General features: G+C 41.9%; 1 protein-coding gene across 2 annotated transcripts in view; it reads left to right on the top strand.

Moving 5' to 3' along the window:
- LOC147260632 (transmembrane protein 132C) overlaps positions 1-17,461 on the top strand; it is a 153,902-nt gene that overhangs the window by 27,853 nt on the left and 108,588 nt on the right. For both annotated transcript variants that reach the window (XM_086207316.1, XM_086207317.1), the window contains one exon: positions 13,611-14,499. In XM_086207316.1, the coding sequence (XP_086063442.1) occupies positions 13,611-14,499 (889 nt within the window). The remainder of the gene's footprint in view (positions 1-13,610; positions 14,500-17,461) is intronic.

The following is a 17,461-nucleotide window of genomic DNA, read 5'->3' as shown; positions in this document are numbered from 1 at the left end:
TGCTTGGCATCCTTTCAAAAAGGTTGGTTGGGAAAGAGTTAATTAAATTGCAATTGAGAGTTGTCATTCGATCGAGCTCATTTACTCCTCTAACTATGGTCGGCTCATTAGAAGTGAACTGTGGTCTGAAGCTGTGGAAAATAGAAAACTCACCTAATACCTATAAACTCAACACTACGTGCCGGCCAAGCCTCATTGTAGTTTGACTGCATTCACAGAACTTCAGGCTTGTCAGGAGAGCTCCCTGAAGAATTTATCATCCTACACGTTGGTGACCTTGGGGAGAAGTTTACCAGCATTTAAGACGGGAGGAGGGTTTGATAAGGAGCTGCTTAGGAATGCAGAGATTCTGCGCTACAGAACTCTTTCATTTACTTGCTCTGTTTTTCACACCTTGCTATAAATAAGTGGATTTGGGGGAAAATCTTCTCTCTGCACTGACTATATAAACTGATTTAATTAACTTAAGGATTTTACTGCTGTCATCCCCTGCTTCAATTGCATCCCTCTGAAAGCCTCACGAGTTTGGCTTTAACAAATTCTAGGTCATTGTGAGATGTTTTTAGTTGAATAGAATTTGAACTCCAAAGTTGTACTCAGCATCTGCTTGAAAGTTTTATTGATGTTTCCTGACCCTAAGAGGAGAAAAACATGTTATGGCTACGATTCGCACCCACTTCCATTATGATGCTGCCTCATCTTCCTCAGGCATGTCAAAGAAGAGCAGTGCTTTACTTTCAAGCTGTAAAAACACAGACAGGCACCACCATTTATAATCAATCTCCCTTGCTTGTGTTGAATATTTCTGTCATTTGAAGTTTTGATGTATTTGGTTCTCTGATTTGGAGCATCATGAATGTGATTCCTTGATCACACATTGAAGGTAGAAAAGTAAATACATTTCATCACAACGTTAAACTAGCAATTCTACATGCTCATGATTGATGATGGCTGATTACTTGTCACCTTTTGACAAAATTCGCTGCTTTTTCCAATAATCTTAACTTGTGTTTCAGGCTGTTGTGATTAGTTTGATTCCACAAAACGCTCGTCATTGTAATTTGGATGTTTGGTAAACTCAAGTCAGACTCAACCCCAAAAGTGTTTTTTTTTTTTTGCCTCTCGAGTACTTCTTGACGGCTTCAGAATCCAGAAAGAACCAGATATGTGTATTAAGCTTGAAGCTAATGGTAGCCGAAGGCTGACAACAGCAAAACTGTCTGAAAAGTGAGCACTGCTGAAAATCTGGCAGAATAGAGGGCGACCTTTTTTGACTGTTTGGTGCTGTTTCATTGCTTTAGCTTCAAGCTGAATATGTGTGTCTGGCTCTTTCTTCCTCCTGGTCACAAAGAAGTGATGTAGTGGTGAAAAACATCTTTTTGTGCTCAAGACACCTCATTGTTGGTGCTTCTGAGCCACAGTTTTAACTCATCAACTTTTTTTTCCCCTGCTAAAAATAATTAGCACCACATAATTCATCCTTTTACTTTTGCATTTGTTGTGGAATATGAAGCTAACATTTACTCCTGAGACATTAATTGAACATTTACTGTATAGCTTGAGTGGACCTGCTCTGGAGTAAGTTAGTTAATTAATGCATTTATTACCGTGACATTAGCCATTATGTGGAGCAAATGTCAGGCTCACTGAAAACAGCAGATACTGAACTGAAATTAACCTGTGACAGTCTTTCTTTTACTTGTGGTGGTTGAGATAGCAGTTGGAGCTCTGGTTGTATTAGATGTAAAATGGTGGGAATCTGTACTCTCTCTCTCTGTCTCTATTTCCTGAAAAAGTGTGGATTTTGTTCATATTGTATTTGTTTTGTTTGATTAACTTTGATGAAAAAAATTTTTTTGGCCTGTTTCTGCACTCAGTTGAACTGGTGTCCCTCCTAAATTACTTTTGGAGCAACAACATTACAGGAATACAATTCCAGGGGTGTTTTTTTCAACAACAGTTCAACATATTAAAACTGATATTCCATTAAAAAAAAAAATCTGAGGGGGTGGGGTGGGGGGCAGTGGGAGGGGGGTTGGGGGGGCAGACATCTTTGTCCTCTTTTTCACCCCTGTCCTTAGCATGATGTAGTTCTCTTCTTTAATCCTTTTTGCTGTGTAATTATTATATAATGTTTAATCCAAGCAGGCCCGCCCTCATGTGCCCCTCCCCTAACACAGCTCACTCACCATTAAATGTCCCTGCACGCCCACAGAGAGGCCAACTTACTCGAATGCCTCCGTATTTAGCCTGATTTATGATATCATTTTGCCATCAAGGCCAGTGTGAGGAGAAGAGCTTCATTAAGGGGCTCAGTTTATATTTTGGAGAAGTCTTGAGGGGCTGCGGGAATACTGATTGGCACACAGATATGTGCTTGTCTCTGCCACCCTATCAGAGCCAAATGCTCTCAGCCCCTTTCCCCTCCAGCCATGTGCGTTGGATGGCACAAAGGATGTGTTGTTGTCAGCCTGCAGGATACTCAGAATGCCCAGGGTTCTTGCCGCTCACTCTGCAGTCCCCTGCTGTGATAACACTGTTCCAGACATATCAAGCACCTAGAGGCCCTTCTCAGCACCCGTTAATGACATCCCCACTGACCCGCCCAGCCACTAACAGTGATGCCTATTTTGGTTCCTGTTTTTCATCCACAGCTTTTCCAAATAGGATAGCTGCACAGTATTGCAATGTTTACTCTTTGCCAGTCGATACTATTTAATCCCCAAGATGATGCTTTCTCTCATGAACCCAAAATAGCTCTTCCGCCTCCCCAGTGAAGCCACAGGCCCATTACTCTTTATTAGCTCTTAGCGTCTTAAATGTGGCCATCCATTAGAGGCAAAGCAACAAACATCCCCAGCAGGTCCTTTCATAGCCCGCCAGAACACACACACACACACACACACACACACACACACACACACACACACACGCACACACACACACGCACACACACCGGCTAATTTATACTGACCCTTAATCAAGAACAATAATTGTGCATTGAGTTTGGCTCATGTCAAAGACAAAGGACAGTCTCCTGTATCGCCCATTCCCCTTTCAGGAGTTTTTATTATGGTATTACCTTCCTCCTCGATGACTCTTACTTATCAGCCAGGCGGACTCCCCAGACCTCTATCTGCCTGAATGATTCCTTTTCTATGGAGGCTGGCATGAAGTAATACCATACTGTGTCATGTATTGATTTTTTTCCAGTCCTTCTTTCTTGAATTTCTTGGTGACTCAAAAGCATAAATCATCCCCAAATGATCCTTGAAGGAAATATTGTATTTATTATTCTTGACGCATGGTCACAAATTCGATAGCCCTTATTAATTGGACATGGTGAGAAATATGATGTGGGTAATGCAATGGGACTCGAGAGCTTTCTCTCATCCCTCATGTTTAAGATTGTCTTCTTTGGCTTACATGGCAAAGCTCAGAGTGACTCAGAGTCTCATCGGGGGTCAAAGGGGATGGAATTGCTGTGTTCCATCCTGACTAAACTACATTCAGACTATAGTTGTTGGGGGGGACTTAAGATCTTTGAATGATGATTAAAAGCTGAAAAGCATCCAGAAATTCACTCAACCTTTTCTCTATGACTGTCACTTCCTATTTCACGTTCTGTCCTTGTTCCTTATTTCTTGTCTGTCTTGATGTGTTTGATGAAGCAGAAACGCTGGCAACCGACCAGCCAGCCACCTTGCAGCCGTTCACTTTTCTGTTCGGCCGTATTATTGCAGGAGTGGACAGCAGGAACGTGGCCCCTCTGTCCCTGGTGTCCTCTATTGTGGCTGTTCATTTACTCAGCCTCTTTGAGTGTGAAGGCTGCTCTTCGCTCCGCCAGTCCTATTCCAGTTCGACAGAAGCGTACGTGGAGCTTCAGTCCTAGGATGACTGAGTCTATATGAGGCTGGGTCCAAGAGGTGTGCTGCTTGGCTAGCTAGCACTCACCTGGGGCCCTCCTTAGCCAGCCTTGGCTGACAGAAAACTTCAGCCTGGTCTCATCTGAAACCCTAAATTGACTATTTGCAAGTGTGCCATCAGATATTGTGAAGTGACAACAAAGCTAATGTGATGTAAAACATTTCTGACACCAAAATGTGGGGTATCTACCACTGCTGTCAGAAACAAGGTGATCCTCTGTTGATTAGCATGAGCTGAGGGTGAATCTCTCACTTGACCAGTTGATTGACGTTTCAGCACTCACCTCATGCAAACATGCTTTGATCAATGGCTGAATGAATGAGATTGTGAATGAGTTTCTTTTTTAAGTTGTCAGCTCTGGACTGCAGCAGCTACATCGCTGCCACATGGCGAGCTCCAAAGACAGATGAGAGAAGAGCTTTTGCTACTTTAATACTGCTGTGGTTTCATGATGAGATTTTTTTCAAGCCAACTTTTGAGCGATGAAAAACAACCTTGACTAATTGCGGATGATGCCATTAGCCAAAAACAAAGGTGAGGGAAATGCTTAGCAGCAATATGTACTTACAAAATTGGATTGCACTTGGTATAGTATAGTATTTTCAGTGATGAAGTACAGCCTGTGCAATGTGTGTTGCTACTGCACTCAAACCTTGTACCGCTGGTATGTGAACTCATGCACACCAGCTTTAGTACCAAGCGTGTCTTTTGTTTCTTGAGGCGTTCGGAGAATGATGTTTACTTGATGATGTTCCACAGCACTACCCCCCCCCCCCCCCCCCCACACACACACCCTAACCTCACTCTCAACAATCCATATTGTGTGAGCCCTGACCACCACTGGGTTCGAACTCGGGGAACTGTGGGAGGCAAACGTGCATGCAAGGAGGCTAAAACACACAGACACTAGCATCAGTCCCCAGTGTGTCTCTTGAGGTGTTGGTGACTCAGGTGTACTCACTGCACAGACCTACCCAATGGCTACAGTTACAGAGGCAGGTTTCTGCTTGTCATCACACCTGCAGGACTACTTTTTAAATTAACCAGGATGGCTAGATTTGACCATTTACATAAATGTCTGCGAATGTCAAATGTCCCTGCAACTTTAAACTGTATAAATAAATGAAGCGCTTGACATCCATCCAAGTGCAAAGAATATAGGGATTTAAAAACTGAGGAAAACAATTTTCCCACAAGATCCAGCCGATAAGCCTGTCATCGACTCGTTCAGTCACAGTTTTTTGCTTTCATCAGTCATGCTTGATGTGTGTGGGATGAACGCTTACCCGCTGTCATGTGATAGTATTCCAAGTCAGAGAAAACAAATAATATTAATATTCAATATTTCCACACATTGATACACTGCTGGTTTGCTGCAGGGACTCCTTACATGTTGGTGCTAGGCAGCAGCAATGTTGCGTCAGTCACATGATCAGTCAGAACCTCTACGCTGACTCACTGTCGCCTCCTGAGGAACAAAGTGGTATTACGAGACCAGGCAGACAGGCAGGAGCTTGCTCAGGCTAAAATAATTCCCTTAAATATGACATCTCTAATGCAGCACACTTTCATGTTGCCTCAGATTGCAGGTTACACTGAAAAATGACAGAGATTTGGACATTTTCTCTAAAGTACTTTAAGCCTGTCAGAAATCACGTAAATCTGACCAAGGCAAGTAAACGTAAAGTAAACACTCTGCCCTCCCTCATTTAATACTGTCTGCAAGTGTGCCTTTGAGCTTTGCACTTAATCCATAACTGCATTATCAGAGCTGTGTTATGGCCAATACTTAAATCTGTGCTTAAGTCCCACTGTGACTGTATGCACAGTACAGTATGTGTGAAATCATTCAAACACCCCTTATCTTAGCTTTATAGGTTATTGCTACTCCAAAGTACCCTGAAAGAAAGAAGCTGTAAAGGAAAAATCAGATGTCTCATCAGGCAGTTTCTGCCACACTGAAGGTGTACGGCCGCAGAAGCAGCTGGGTCTGCACCAGGGCCCAGTGGTGAAAAGTGCCTCGTCAGTAGCGAGACAGCATGAACATGCTGATGTTTAGGAGCTGGCTATCCGGTTATCGTGAGTTGTGCATTCCCATTTCGAGCTTTCATTTTCAACAGTCCTTAATAAAGAAGCAAGGGAGTGTCAAGAAAGATGCAGCCACGAGTCAGATGTAGGTCTATCTTCTAGCCTCCAGATTCGATGACTTCATCCTCCTTTCTATGTTCTGTTTTGTCCATCATCTTGGCATGGTGGACGGCTAAAAATAATACAATACTCATGAACCTTGGCTGATGTTACTGTGGAAAAGAAGCCAGACTGAATCAAAGCCGCAATGAATTCAGAATGCTTTGTTGTTGCGGTGGAAAACAAAATGCGGTGCCATAGCTGCTGAATTCACCCCAAATTGTGCCAGAAAAGAAAGTGAACTCCTATCAGCAGTAGATAGTAAAGTCACTTCTCTTAATATAATCTTCAGCTGCCTGCACACACAACAGATGGGAAGCCTGGTTATTGTTATTATCCTGTTGAACGCACCTTAACATCTAGTTTGACAGTTTTATGTTCATTCTTCTGTACTGCTGACCAGTGAACTGTAAGTCATTCAATACTGCCAACAGGGGGAAAGTAGTGAGATCTACTTACGCTTTCCTGAAATCACTCCACCTGTTTCATAGCTCCGTAGTGGATGTTGTCCTTTTTAGTTAAATATATTCATCGACCAGCTTTTTCCAATCGGGACAGGAAAGGGCTGGGATGCTGTGAGACACATTTCCAAAATTTGAATCTGGATACCAGGTATTTCCAGAGTCCTGGATGGGCATTGCCGATATGGAGTGAACAAAAAGCCTCAAGACAACTTGTTGGCTCAACTTCAATACTTCAAGGCCAGAGGATGTAACTTGCTCCCTCATTTAAAGTTGTTTTTTTGTTGTTGTTGAGGCAATTAGATACAACTTGGTTCCTAAATTTAGTTATTAGGTCCACAGCAGTTGTCCGAACATTTTGTTCAATTGAAGTCGCAAGATATTTTTCTCTCAATTCTTTTTTCTCATATTTTAGTCATAGCTTGTTGCCACTTACTAACGAATGAATGTTAGTCTTATATGCAGGATGCAAACAAAAACAGGCATCACCTGCTCAATCAGCTCAGACTGCAATGTCACAATACAACTTGTTCTGCATTTGATGTGTGTTTTTTGTACTGAGTTGACTTAATTTTTGACCTGTTAATTGATTGATTGTATCCATTAATTCCCTACATGATCGCTTGCTGAAGATTTGGTTTCTTTTTCATGCGTCCTACTGATGGTTTTAAATGTTGATGTCATATAATTAGGACTTGTGCACTGATGCTCTATGAGCAAATCTGATTCCCTTGGGGGAGGTGACAGGTTTAATTTATGCATTCAGTTGGAGGATCAACAGCCTCAAAGTCACTGAATCAAGGGAACAACTTCTCATGGCCACAAAATATGTCTTTCCCTCTCTTCCAATGCGCGCATATTCTCTCTCTCACTGTCTCTGACTTCAGCGGGGGCTCCATATGAAGCCAGTTAATCATCTGACATTTCTTCCTATTGTCCCATTAGAATTGTTCTCCCCCTGCCATCAATATTTATTTTAACAAATTCCAACGTGATCTGTCCAGCAGTGGCGGAAACAGAATACGACTGCCCAAACTGACACTGTCATCCCTGGAGCAACACTGTTAGTTAAATAACTGCTTGTGCGCAGGAAGCAAGATTCTCCCTGTGTCCCCTCCCCGGTAAGATTTAATGAGGCAGCCATTCTCAGTGTATGTGCTGTAGACAACACAGCATTTCCATATAGAGAGGGCGAAGAAGTCCTTTTTATTAAAACTTGGGAGATGAAGAGACTCCAACATTTGAATTTATCCTGCTCAGCATAATGATGGCTATTCTTTTGCAATCAAATTCCACACAATAGGGAAATTTAATTATACATGATGTGGATCATAATGTGTATGCTGAAATAGACATTTTTCGGAGTTGAATTATCGTTATTTTTCTTTTGTCTCTGCAGTTCTGTACTACTTGAAAGTAATGTTTGAGTCTCTTCCTCTAACCTCTTTGTTGAAGAAATATCACCAGCAAGTTTGGTGTCTTTCAACACTCCAAACAAATCTTGCACTACTGTAGTCAGTGTTACTGCAGTCAGAATTACATTTTTCTTTTGCTAATGCAGTGGAAGTTTTTAGAATTGGCAAAGATTGATGAGAGTTGTTTATTAATGGAGAAAATTTCTAAAGTCTTACTCCCAGCATTGGAGTTAAAAGACAAACTGGAAAGCACACACCAAGCACTCAAGTTGCAAACCTAATTACACCCACATTCATTATTTTTGTATTTTTGAATTGTGAGAACGCCTCCATCAAATCCCCCACACCCGCATGTCTTACTCTGCTTTTTGAAACAGTAAGAGAACTACATTTAGCAAACAACTGGCTTATTTTTGGAGGTCATTGCTGACCATTAACAGCTTGTTAGCTGAACGGAGACGGTAAACTTTGCTGCAGGTTGCTGCATTACCATGATCTGTTTTGGTTGAGACCACATTTGAGACCATAGTAATTTGTACCTTAAGAGGTGAAAGTGAGTGAATAGCGTCCAGTTTGCCCTCAGGCCAACATGAGAGCAAGAGGCCATAGAGTGGCACAGGAATGAGAACTAAACTAAACTAAATAGAATTATTTTCAGAATTTTGCATAAAATGCATCAGTAAATATCACACTCAAAGCTTTGTATTTGTATCAAAAATGAGCTAAAAGTGGCTAAAAGAGACTTCAGGTGTTGAATATCATCACCCTGGACACAGAAGAAGCACAAACTTATAGGTGGGGAAGGCAAAGTCGTGCGTCCCACAGCAAAGCTTTGTTCTTCTACTGAGTGCATTTAAGTTCCAAAAAATAAAAGTAAAACTGTTTATTTGAGTCGATTATCTCACTGAATGAAACTTAGCTTTTACTTAAACTGTTGTTTGCCCCGGCACTTATTTTTGGCAATAATTCACAATCCAGTGTAAGGATCCCCTACGCTTCCGGTTGAAGCAACACTGATGCAAACTTAGCCTAAAAATGCCTCATTCAAAACCTGGCATCTTATTTGATCCAATCAGAACTAATATTTCTTGCTGCTAATTACAATTACGAACTGTACTGAAAAAAAATTACAAATTTCTGCATTGTGGTTGATTTGAACAAATATCGTTTCTCTTTTTTACCTCTGAACGAAGGCTAGCTGCTTGATGGTAAATTCAGCTAGTTTCTCTGTTGCAAAGCTGTTCCATTGGTAGTAGGGGGCTGTTTCACAGGGGTCACAGCAGTTGAGGGGCATATATTCCAAATGATTTTTATGAACTGGAGGGTATATAGCAATAATCTCTCAGGGTGGACCCAGATATATCAGCCCCCCATGCTGCACTGAAAAACAAAGGTCTGCCGCGTTAGGAGCACTCGGTTTGTTTTCCAGTTTATCCGAGAACCAAAGAGTATGTGATCTATCTTGAAATAACTTTGTATCATTACTCATTCTAATCCATAACACACGCTAGCTGATTATGATTGCGTTGGATTGGGGTTTGGAGATTTCCAGGCTCCATTTGGCTGGAGAAAGGATTATTTTCTAGTTTATAAATTCAGTGTCATTTTTCAGGCAGCAGCCCTGAACAAGGTTTGCATGCTTATATGCTGTTGTTAGGTGAAGTGGCTTTGGACCGCTCAGGGACATGGACTCCATTTAAGCTCCCTGAATTGATGGTGTTCATTAAAACAAAGCATGCATCACACACAGTTTAAAGTTAGGTAGATTAACATCAGTTTGAACCTTGTTTACTATTGTCTCCAAACGTCCATTAGTCATTTTTTGACAGTGTATTAGATTTTCTTTTTCATGTCCCATTTCCTCTTTTGTGTTGGCTTGCCATCATTATTATGACCGCGCTGTTCGATTTTGTTTTGTTGCTCATTTACTTTGCTTTATTCAAATAGCTCGCTTGATAGGTTCACCCTGTCATTCATTCTGGAACAAAGTCTTTTTTCACATGTTTTTACTCAAAGGCCCCTCTACTTTCTTTGTATAATTTTAAGCAGTTGGAGACATTCATTTTTGTCTGGATGTGTTTTTTTTTCTTTCTTTCTTTCTGCTGGTATCATTATGATCATTATCAGAGCAGCCTTGCAGAGTTTTTAAAAAAGGATTTGGCCTTCAGAGAATTTCATTACTGTTGTAATAATGATCTTTCACATCACGGAAAGTGGATATTCTGGTCGCCATAAGAATTATTTTCATCCCCCTCAAAATGTAGTTGTTTTATTTCCTTTTGATCTAAAAATAAAATATGGCAGAAGTCTCTTTCTGCCACACACAAAAAAACTGTAGGTTAGACGCATAAAATAGTCAGACATTTTTAATCCTTTATGTCAGCTTTGAGAACAATAAGGAACAAGACAGGGAGTGAGGTGCCCAGGCCTCTGCTTTTACTCAAGACATGAGAGTGCCAGTGTTATTATCCAGGGACTCGGAGAGAACTTTGTTCCCGACTGTTCTGTCTGGGTTTGTTCTTGCTGCACATTTGTCAGCAGTGTCACGTATACAACAATGCCTCTTGCCAACAAACAACACAAAGCTGATGCCTGTTCGGGAAAAACACACAGCGCTCTTTGGTGCTCTTCGCTGTCATGTAAAGACAGGATCTAAATCTAAAGTGTTTACTCTGGGGCTGCTGGCTGATGCATTAGGTAGGACTAATGCTACATCTGGGTTGAGGGTCCAAGGAAGACCTGCGCCCCTGCGTCTCTCAGTGGGGACGGTGCTGAGGTCAAGAGGGGCAACATGAATCACAAATCCGGTCTGATTTGTCAGGACATTGATTTACCCGGGTGATCAGAGGAAAGAAATCATCCGCTAGCCTGCACGAAGACGGGGGTGTGCTGGGGGAGGGTAATCACATGGCAGATTGCACTTGAGAAGAAGGTCAGAGCCGATTCTCATTGTGATTAAAACCTTTTTTTTTTAAACGTGTGTGGTGCAGCTCCTCAACCAATGGGGCCGTACATGATAATAAAGGAATTATTAGTCTATTCAGTTATTTTACCACAGGAAAATGTTGAAGGTGCTCTTTGACATTGGAGGGAACACGGCACATTAATTGAAACGGCATAGAAGAATTAGTCCAGTTGCCATTTTTTTTATGCTTTTTTGAGACTTACCATGACCTGGATGACTGAGAATATCCACAGATACAAGAATTAGATTTAGTTTTAGCCTTGCGACATTGTCATACTCCTATTATTAGGGAACCGTTTTAAGTGACTGTTAACTTGTGTTTGAAGCTTTTATTACCTTAAACCTGCAGAAACACATTATAAGCACTGACACTGACATAACCGACACCGAACAAACTGCTTATTTACAGATCTCACTGAGTCATTTCTCTATCCTCCTGGTGCATTTGAGTCCCAAACCACTGTAACTGTCATTTTGGTTTCTGTCAGCTCATGAAGGCAGTATCTGACTCTTGAGCTGCTAAATGTGTCTTTACCCTCACCAGCGTGTCACTCACGGTGTCTGTTTGATGCAGAGCTGCAAAAGTGCAGTGGGATTTTAGTGCTTTTTCTTCAAAAATGAAAAAAAAAAAAAAACATAATTTGCCCACACTGCCCTTATTAACTAAATTCTAAGCTTCAGTCAGACCCCTAGGGACCCCAAAAGGCACTTTCATTGCACATCTGTGGGTCCCAACAGTTTCATTAACAGCATATTTCTAAGGGAATTCACAAGTTACCTATTGCTAAAGTCATTTTAAAACATGTCCATCACCATCTAGTATTATTACACTGAAAAGTAATGTAGTTGAGATGGTTTATGCTTTGCTCATGTGATGCTTCCTGCTGATGAAGTTCTCTTGATTAAGTTACTTTAAATCTAATGGGCACCTGCAAGCTTTTATTCCAGTGTAGGGGTTTTGGTCGGAGTAGCAGTAATGTACAGAGGATGCAGGTGGGTGGTCAAAGCACATTGTTAGCTCGATGCCCCCCATCTGGTTAATCCAACCGTGGTGAGCAGCAGCAATTGAGGGTAATGATATTAGACTATTAGAATTAGATCACAAGTCCAAAATCTCCCAAAATTAAAGATAGCATGAAATGAAAAATTAATGCTCTAATCCTGTGTTAAGTGTTCATTTGTATCTTATTTGATAAATGAAAACAAACTAAAAAAAAGTTGTATTTTTTCATCAAAACCCCCCCCTTTTTTTTGTCTTACTGTAAAAACAAAAAAATGACTCATCCTGATCTCAGGGCATCTACTAAATTCGCATCCAATGAAAATGCTTTCTCTTATTTTAATGCCCCTCCCCCATCTGTCACATGATGCACTGCAGTCACAAAAGACTTTTTATCGTGGACTTGCATCTGAGAGGTCAAGATTTCCTTTCTGGTCATTTTCCATCATTTTGCACCATACAAAAAAGGAAATTTCATTTCCCTTAAAAGACCAAAAAATACTGCAAGTCAAGGCAATAAATTGTATGTAAGAATAAATAAGTAAATGAAGGAATATGCCTACATAAAATAATGATTTAAAACACTCATAAGTGGCTGTAAAAAAGTGGAAAAGTGGTTTGAGCATCTAAGCACTGTCGCCTCACAGCAAAAAGGTTCTGGGTTCAATTCCCGGCTCCAGCACTAGGTCTTTCTGTGTGAGTCTCCATGTTCTCCCTGTTCCTGCTGGGTTCTCTCTGGTACTCCAGCTTCCTCCACAGTCCAAAGACATCAAGAGGGGACCAGGTTAATCCAGACTCTAAATTGACCGTAGGCGTGGCTGGGAGAGCCAATGGTTGTCTGTCTCTATGTGTTGGCCCTGCCATGGACTGGTGACCCGTCCAGGGTGAACACCGCCTCTCGCCTGAAAGCTGCTGGGATAGGCTCCACCCCCCACCACCCTTTACAGGATACGCTGTAGAAAATGTATGGATGGATGGATGAATGGATGGATGGATGAATGGATGGTTTGAGCATCATCTAACCCAGGTGAAATGACTCGTTTCACAGTCTTCTTCTGGCTTACAAAACAGTGACAGGAACAGCTCCTGCCTACCTGGAATCCCTCGTCCAGGTCTACACGCCCTCGCGCCCGCTCCACTGTGCCTGTGAGAGGCGGCTGGTGCTCCCAGTCCAGCATGGCTCTAAGTCTCTAACAAGACTCTTCTCCTTTGTTGTTCCTAAATGTGGGATGAACTGATAAATATCTTAAGAAAATGAAAAAACAAACCTGGCACTTCTTCTGCCACTAGATGGCAGCACCTGCAGCCAATCAAACTTGAAGCACTTTGTCGTACCTGCTCAGGTTTTTCCCTCCAGTCTAAATTCTTTTGTGTTGTATGTCTGCCAAATGAAACTGTAGTATTGTAGAATACATTTGGTTTGATAACATTTAATGAGTCTGAGATGACACGATAAAATATATTTATCTGCATTTGTTAGCAGGGTGCTAACCAGGATTAGCCAGATCAGTCGGCGTTAGTCATCGCTCATCACCAGCACCAGGGTTCACAATGAAAAGGGAATGTGCCTCTGCACCAGTTTTAATTGCTGTCACTCATACCTGCTTCTACTTTTGCTCTGTGTGCTGACTCAGCTTTTCTTTCCTCTCTTGCAGTTGCAGAGTGCCGAGTCTTAGAGGGTTTGCAGAGATACCCCTCCATACCCACATATCTGCCTGTCAACTATCAGGTGCTCAACGCTGACTTGGCTTTCTTTCTCAAAGAAACCAATCAAGATTTCATGAGGAACTCTAGCCTGATGTCACGGACTGAGCCCTTCTTCATCTACCAGGCCAGAAGTTTGCCCTCAGTTAACTCCAGCTATGGGCCTCTGTCTGTGGAGCAGCCGGTTCCTTTAGAGCTCCTCCAGAGCCCGGGGACCTTTCCAGCCTCCTCACTTTTTACCTTCAACTGGAAGGTTCAGACCTTTATCATGAATACCAAGATTCACCTGGCCAAGCCCAAAGTCCAGGTCCTCTTCTACATCGCAGGCAGGGACTGGGATGACTACAGTGCCATCAACAAGCTGCCCTGCGTGCACATGTTTGCTTTTCATGAGACTCAGGAGGTGCGTGGCACTTGCCTGCTGAAGGGGGAGCTGGGGCTGTGCGTGGCTGAGCTGGAGCCCTTGGCCAGCTGGTTCAGCCCACCCAGCGTGGTGCCAGGACGCCAAAGGAACCTTGAGTGGTCCGAGGGCACCCCAGTGGAGCTGTACTATATGCTGCAGTCCACAGAAGCTGGGGAATGCCACTCGGAGGAGGCCAGGAAGGAAAACTTCATCCGCTCAAGCCAGGAAGGGCTGTTTGGCTCCTACACCTCTACGCCTCTGAGACGGATTGGCGGCGTGAGGCTCTACCAGAACCCCATTCCTCCGCAGCTTGCTGAACACAGGCTGGATAATAACTTTATGGTCCTGGTGCCCACCACACCCATGAGACAGAGAGAAACCATCTCTGCTTTCATCACGGTGTCAGCCTACTCTCCTGTAGAGATGTTTACTCTCAGGTAAGATCGCTTTACCTTTTGTTCTTTCATGGTGCGCACTACATCTGTCAGTCTGAGACAGACGTGTTTACAGCAGCCATGTGTCTGACTGCTGCGCATTCTTTAGTCCTTTTATATGCCCTTAGAGTTTTACATCAACACCTATTATTAATTTATAACAATTCAAAAACAAACAAGTAGTACATCACAGTCAACAGACCCAGACTGGGTTCTGTGTCCTGGTCCCAGCAGGTTTAACCCACATTCTATCCTGACTTGCTCTCCATGATGCAACTTTTCACATTTGTGTTGTTTAGGCCACATGATTGAAACTTTGATGCATTTCACACATCAATTGAAAAACAGCACGCTTTGTTATGGTGACATAATATAGACTAGTTTGTGCGGATGACTAACTACATTAACAATAACTTCTTCTTCAACACAACCACCAGTTTAACTCTGCAACTGTCCCCCTGTGACACATTTTGAGGAGTGTTATCTGCTGATTGTTCCCCACGTTCCCCGTAGAACTTTTAATCACCATACAAGTGACTGATACTTGAATACTCCCTAAGTCTTAATTGGATCATGTCTTACTCAGGCTATGACCTTAATCAGGTTAAGTTTTTTTTTTAGAAAATACTGTTTGCATGACAGTGAACATTGTCTTAAAGGGAAAGTTCACCCAAATATTATAAATCCAGTCATTATCACCTCACCCTTACGCTGATGGAAGGTCGGATGCAGTTTTTTCAGTCCACAACACGCTGCTGGAGTTTCAGATGAAAAGGCATTGCTGTAATCTCCCAAACTAAAGAATCGTGACCAATTTTTCAACAATCAAAAAAAAAAAAAAATACTGTAAGACGTCACTACACTGTTTTTCCGAAGTGAAGAAACTGTTCTGAAGCCTCGGCATGCCAAGTGCGAAACGACACCATGTTTTCAGCCTCACTATCCTCAGTAACCCCACCTCGCCTGTGACTGCAAGCCGCGATGACATGCTTTTACTGACGCTAACATGGCTTCAGGGATATTTGTCACAACATTTTAGCACATCAAAGCTTCCCGACACTTTGGATGAGCAGGTAAGTTATAGATTTATTATTCATTAATTAATTAATTTATTTATTTATTTATTTTTATTAACGTTTCAATTGTTTGGGAGATACTAGAATGCTCTTTCCCCTCAGACTCTGCTAGTGTTTTGTAGGCTAAAAAAATCTTCGCATTCCATCTGCATCAGGGTAATAACGCCATGATGTTCATTTTAGGATGAACTATCCCTTCCATCAGCTTAATGTTAAGCTAGTTTTTGGCGTCCTTACTTTGCCCTCATTTGTTGCATTCAACAGAAAGCAGGAGTGGTTCTGAAGCCTGATACACCGCAGCTGATTAGTTTTAATTTTTAAAATTTAATTTTTATTAATGAAGCCACAACGGGTGTTACTCAAGTATAAGTTTCCTCTAAAGATCTGCTCAGATTCAAACTACAGTTATGAGACGTTCACTTGAACCAAAGCTGTAATGTGGTAAATTCAACAAATTCTATACTTGCCCAGCCAACTATTAACAGATTATCTTTACATTTTACAGGTTGTAGTTTTTCTCTTTCTGTCCCAGATGGCGGATGTTGAGTTTGCTGACGTTCATGAACGTTAAACTGACTACCTTTGGGTTCTGGTCATACATACACTTCACTCTTCAGTAAAATCAGCTTTTTTTTTTTAGAGGTCTCTGTAACATAAAATCTTCAAGGAGAGGTCAGTTTTTAGGCTTTTATCGGGTGATGCGCTTTCTAGAAGTTGGATCCAATGTCATAGATTATAACGTTGCAGCTTGAGACAAAACTTCAGTGCGGCAACTAACCACGTGTGTGAAACGCTGTAGGTGGAGAGCTGAGTTATCTCATGGAAAAGGCTTGATTCAGTGAAGCTGCTGATAGGTCGTAATTACTGTGCACAGCTGAGACAAAATGATCTGGATAATTAACATACAATGCAAATGAGGATATCATTAATTAAAATGCATGTCCTATGGTGTAACGACTGAAGCCAATCTTAATCACACTGCTTTAGTACATTTATAAACCTCCGGAAATGTTTCGGTGAGGGGTCAAGCCAATTTGTCACCGTGTCTAAAAATACTCCACGCTAAATAACAGCGTGGGCTACACATAGTGATGTTTTTTATAAAGCTGCTGAATTCTTATTTTTCGTCTTTACAATTGGATACCCCCCCCCCCCCCGCCCCCCTTACACACAAAAAGCAAGCATGTTTTGTTAAGGCTCAAAATTGCAGGCAAGGTAAACCTGAGCAGTTTAACAAGCCAAACAAATTTGCCAGATTTCTGCCCTTCCTGTGCTAGTTGTCCTGAAGTGATAAGGCGTTTCAAACTTCCAAAAGGGAGAAAACAGAATTATTTCTTTCATCAGTCAAATGAGCAGGCTGGCCACAGAGGCAATGCTTGTGGTGTTTTTATTTGGCAGCGTCTTACATGCCGCGCGCAGGTTGGCCATCTGAGAGCGACAGATATGCAAAGGCCGCTGTGTGGTCCAAGGTGATAAGGCTGTCCTCATATATGCATTTGCTAGGACACTTAATCACTGGAGTGGCAAGACTTTGATCTCTATATTCGCTGCATCATTATCATCTGTGTACTACACACTTCTGTGGCAGCCATTGTTGCCTGTGCAGCCCTGAATGCGGCTAAATGTTTATTAGATCCTCAGCTTGGTACATTTTATAACAAAATCTGGAGCCAAATCCCACATGAGTTTTTATTATTATATTCTCAATACCTGATTCAGTGTGAGCATGAATAAACAACATTTCTATTCAGAGCCTCTCTTTCTTCATGCATGAAGAACAGTAACCACAATTAAAACAGCCAGTCAACCCTTCTGTAATTCTTTCCTCCTAGTTTTCACCTTGGTCACATCTATTATGCTGAAAGGCTCAAGCTGTGATGGATACCATG

Source organism: Aulostomus chinensis, chromosome 6 (genome assembly GCF_037954235.1).
Source record: "Aulostomus chinensis isolate RoL2024-O1b breed Wild chromosome 6, RoL_Achi_v1.0, whole genome shotgun sequence".
Lineage (NCBI taxonomy): Eukaryota > Metazoa > Chordata > Actinopteri > Syngnathiformes > Aulostomidae > Aulostomus > Aulostomus chinensis.
Note: the sequence above shows the minus strand (reverse complement) of the source record. Positions and strands in the feature narration are given on the sequence as shown.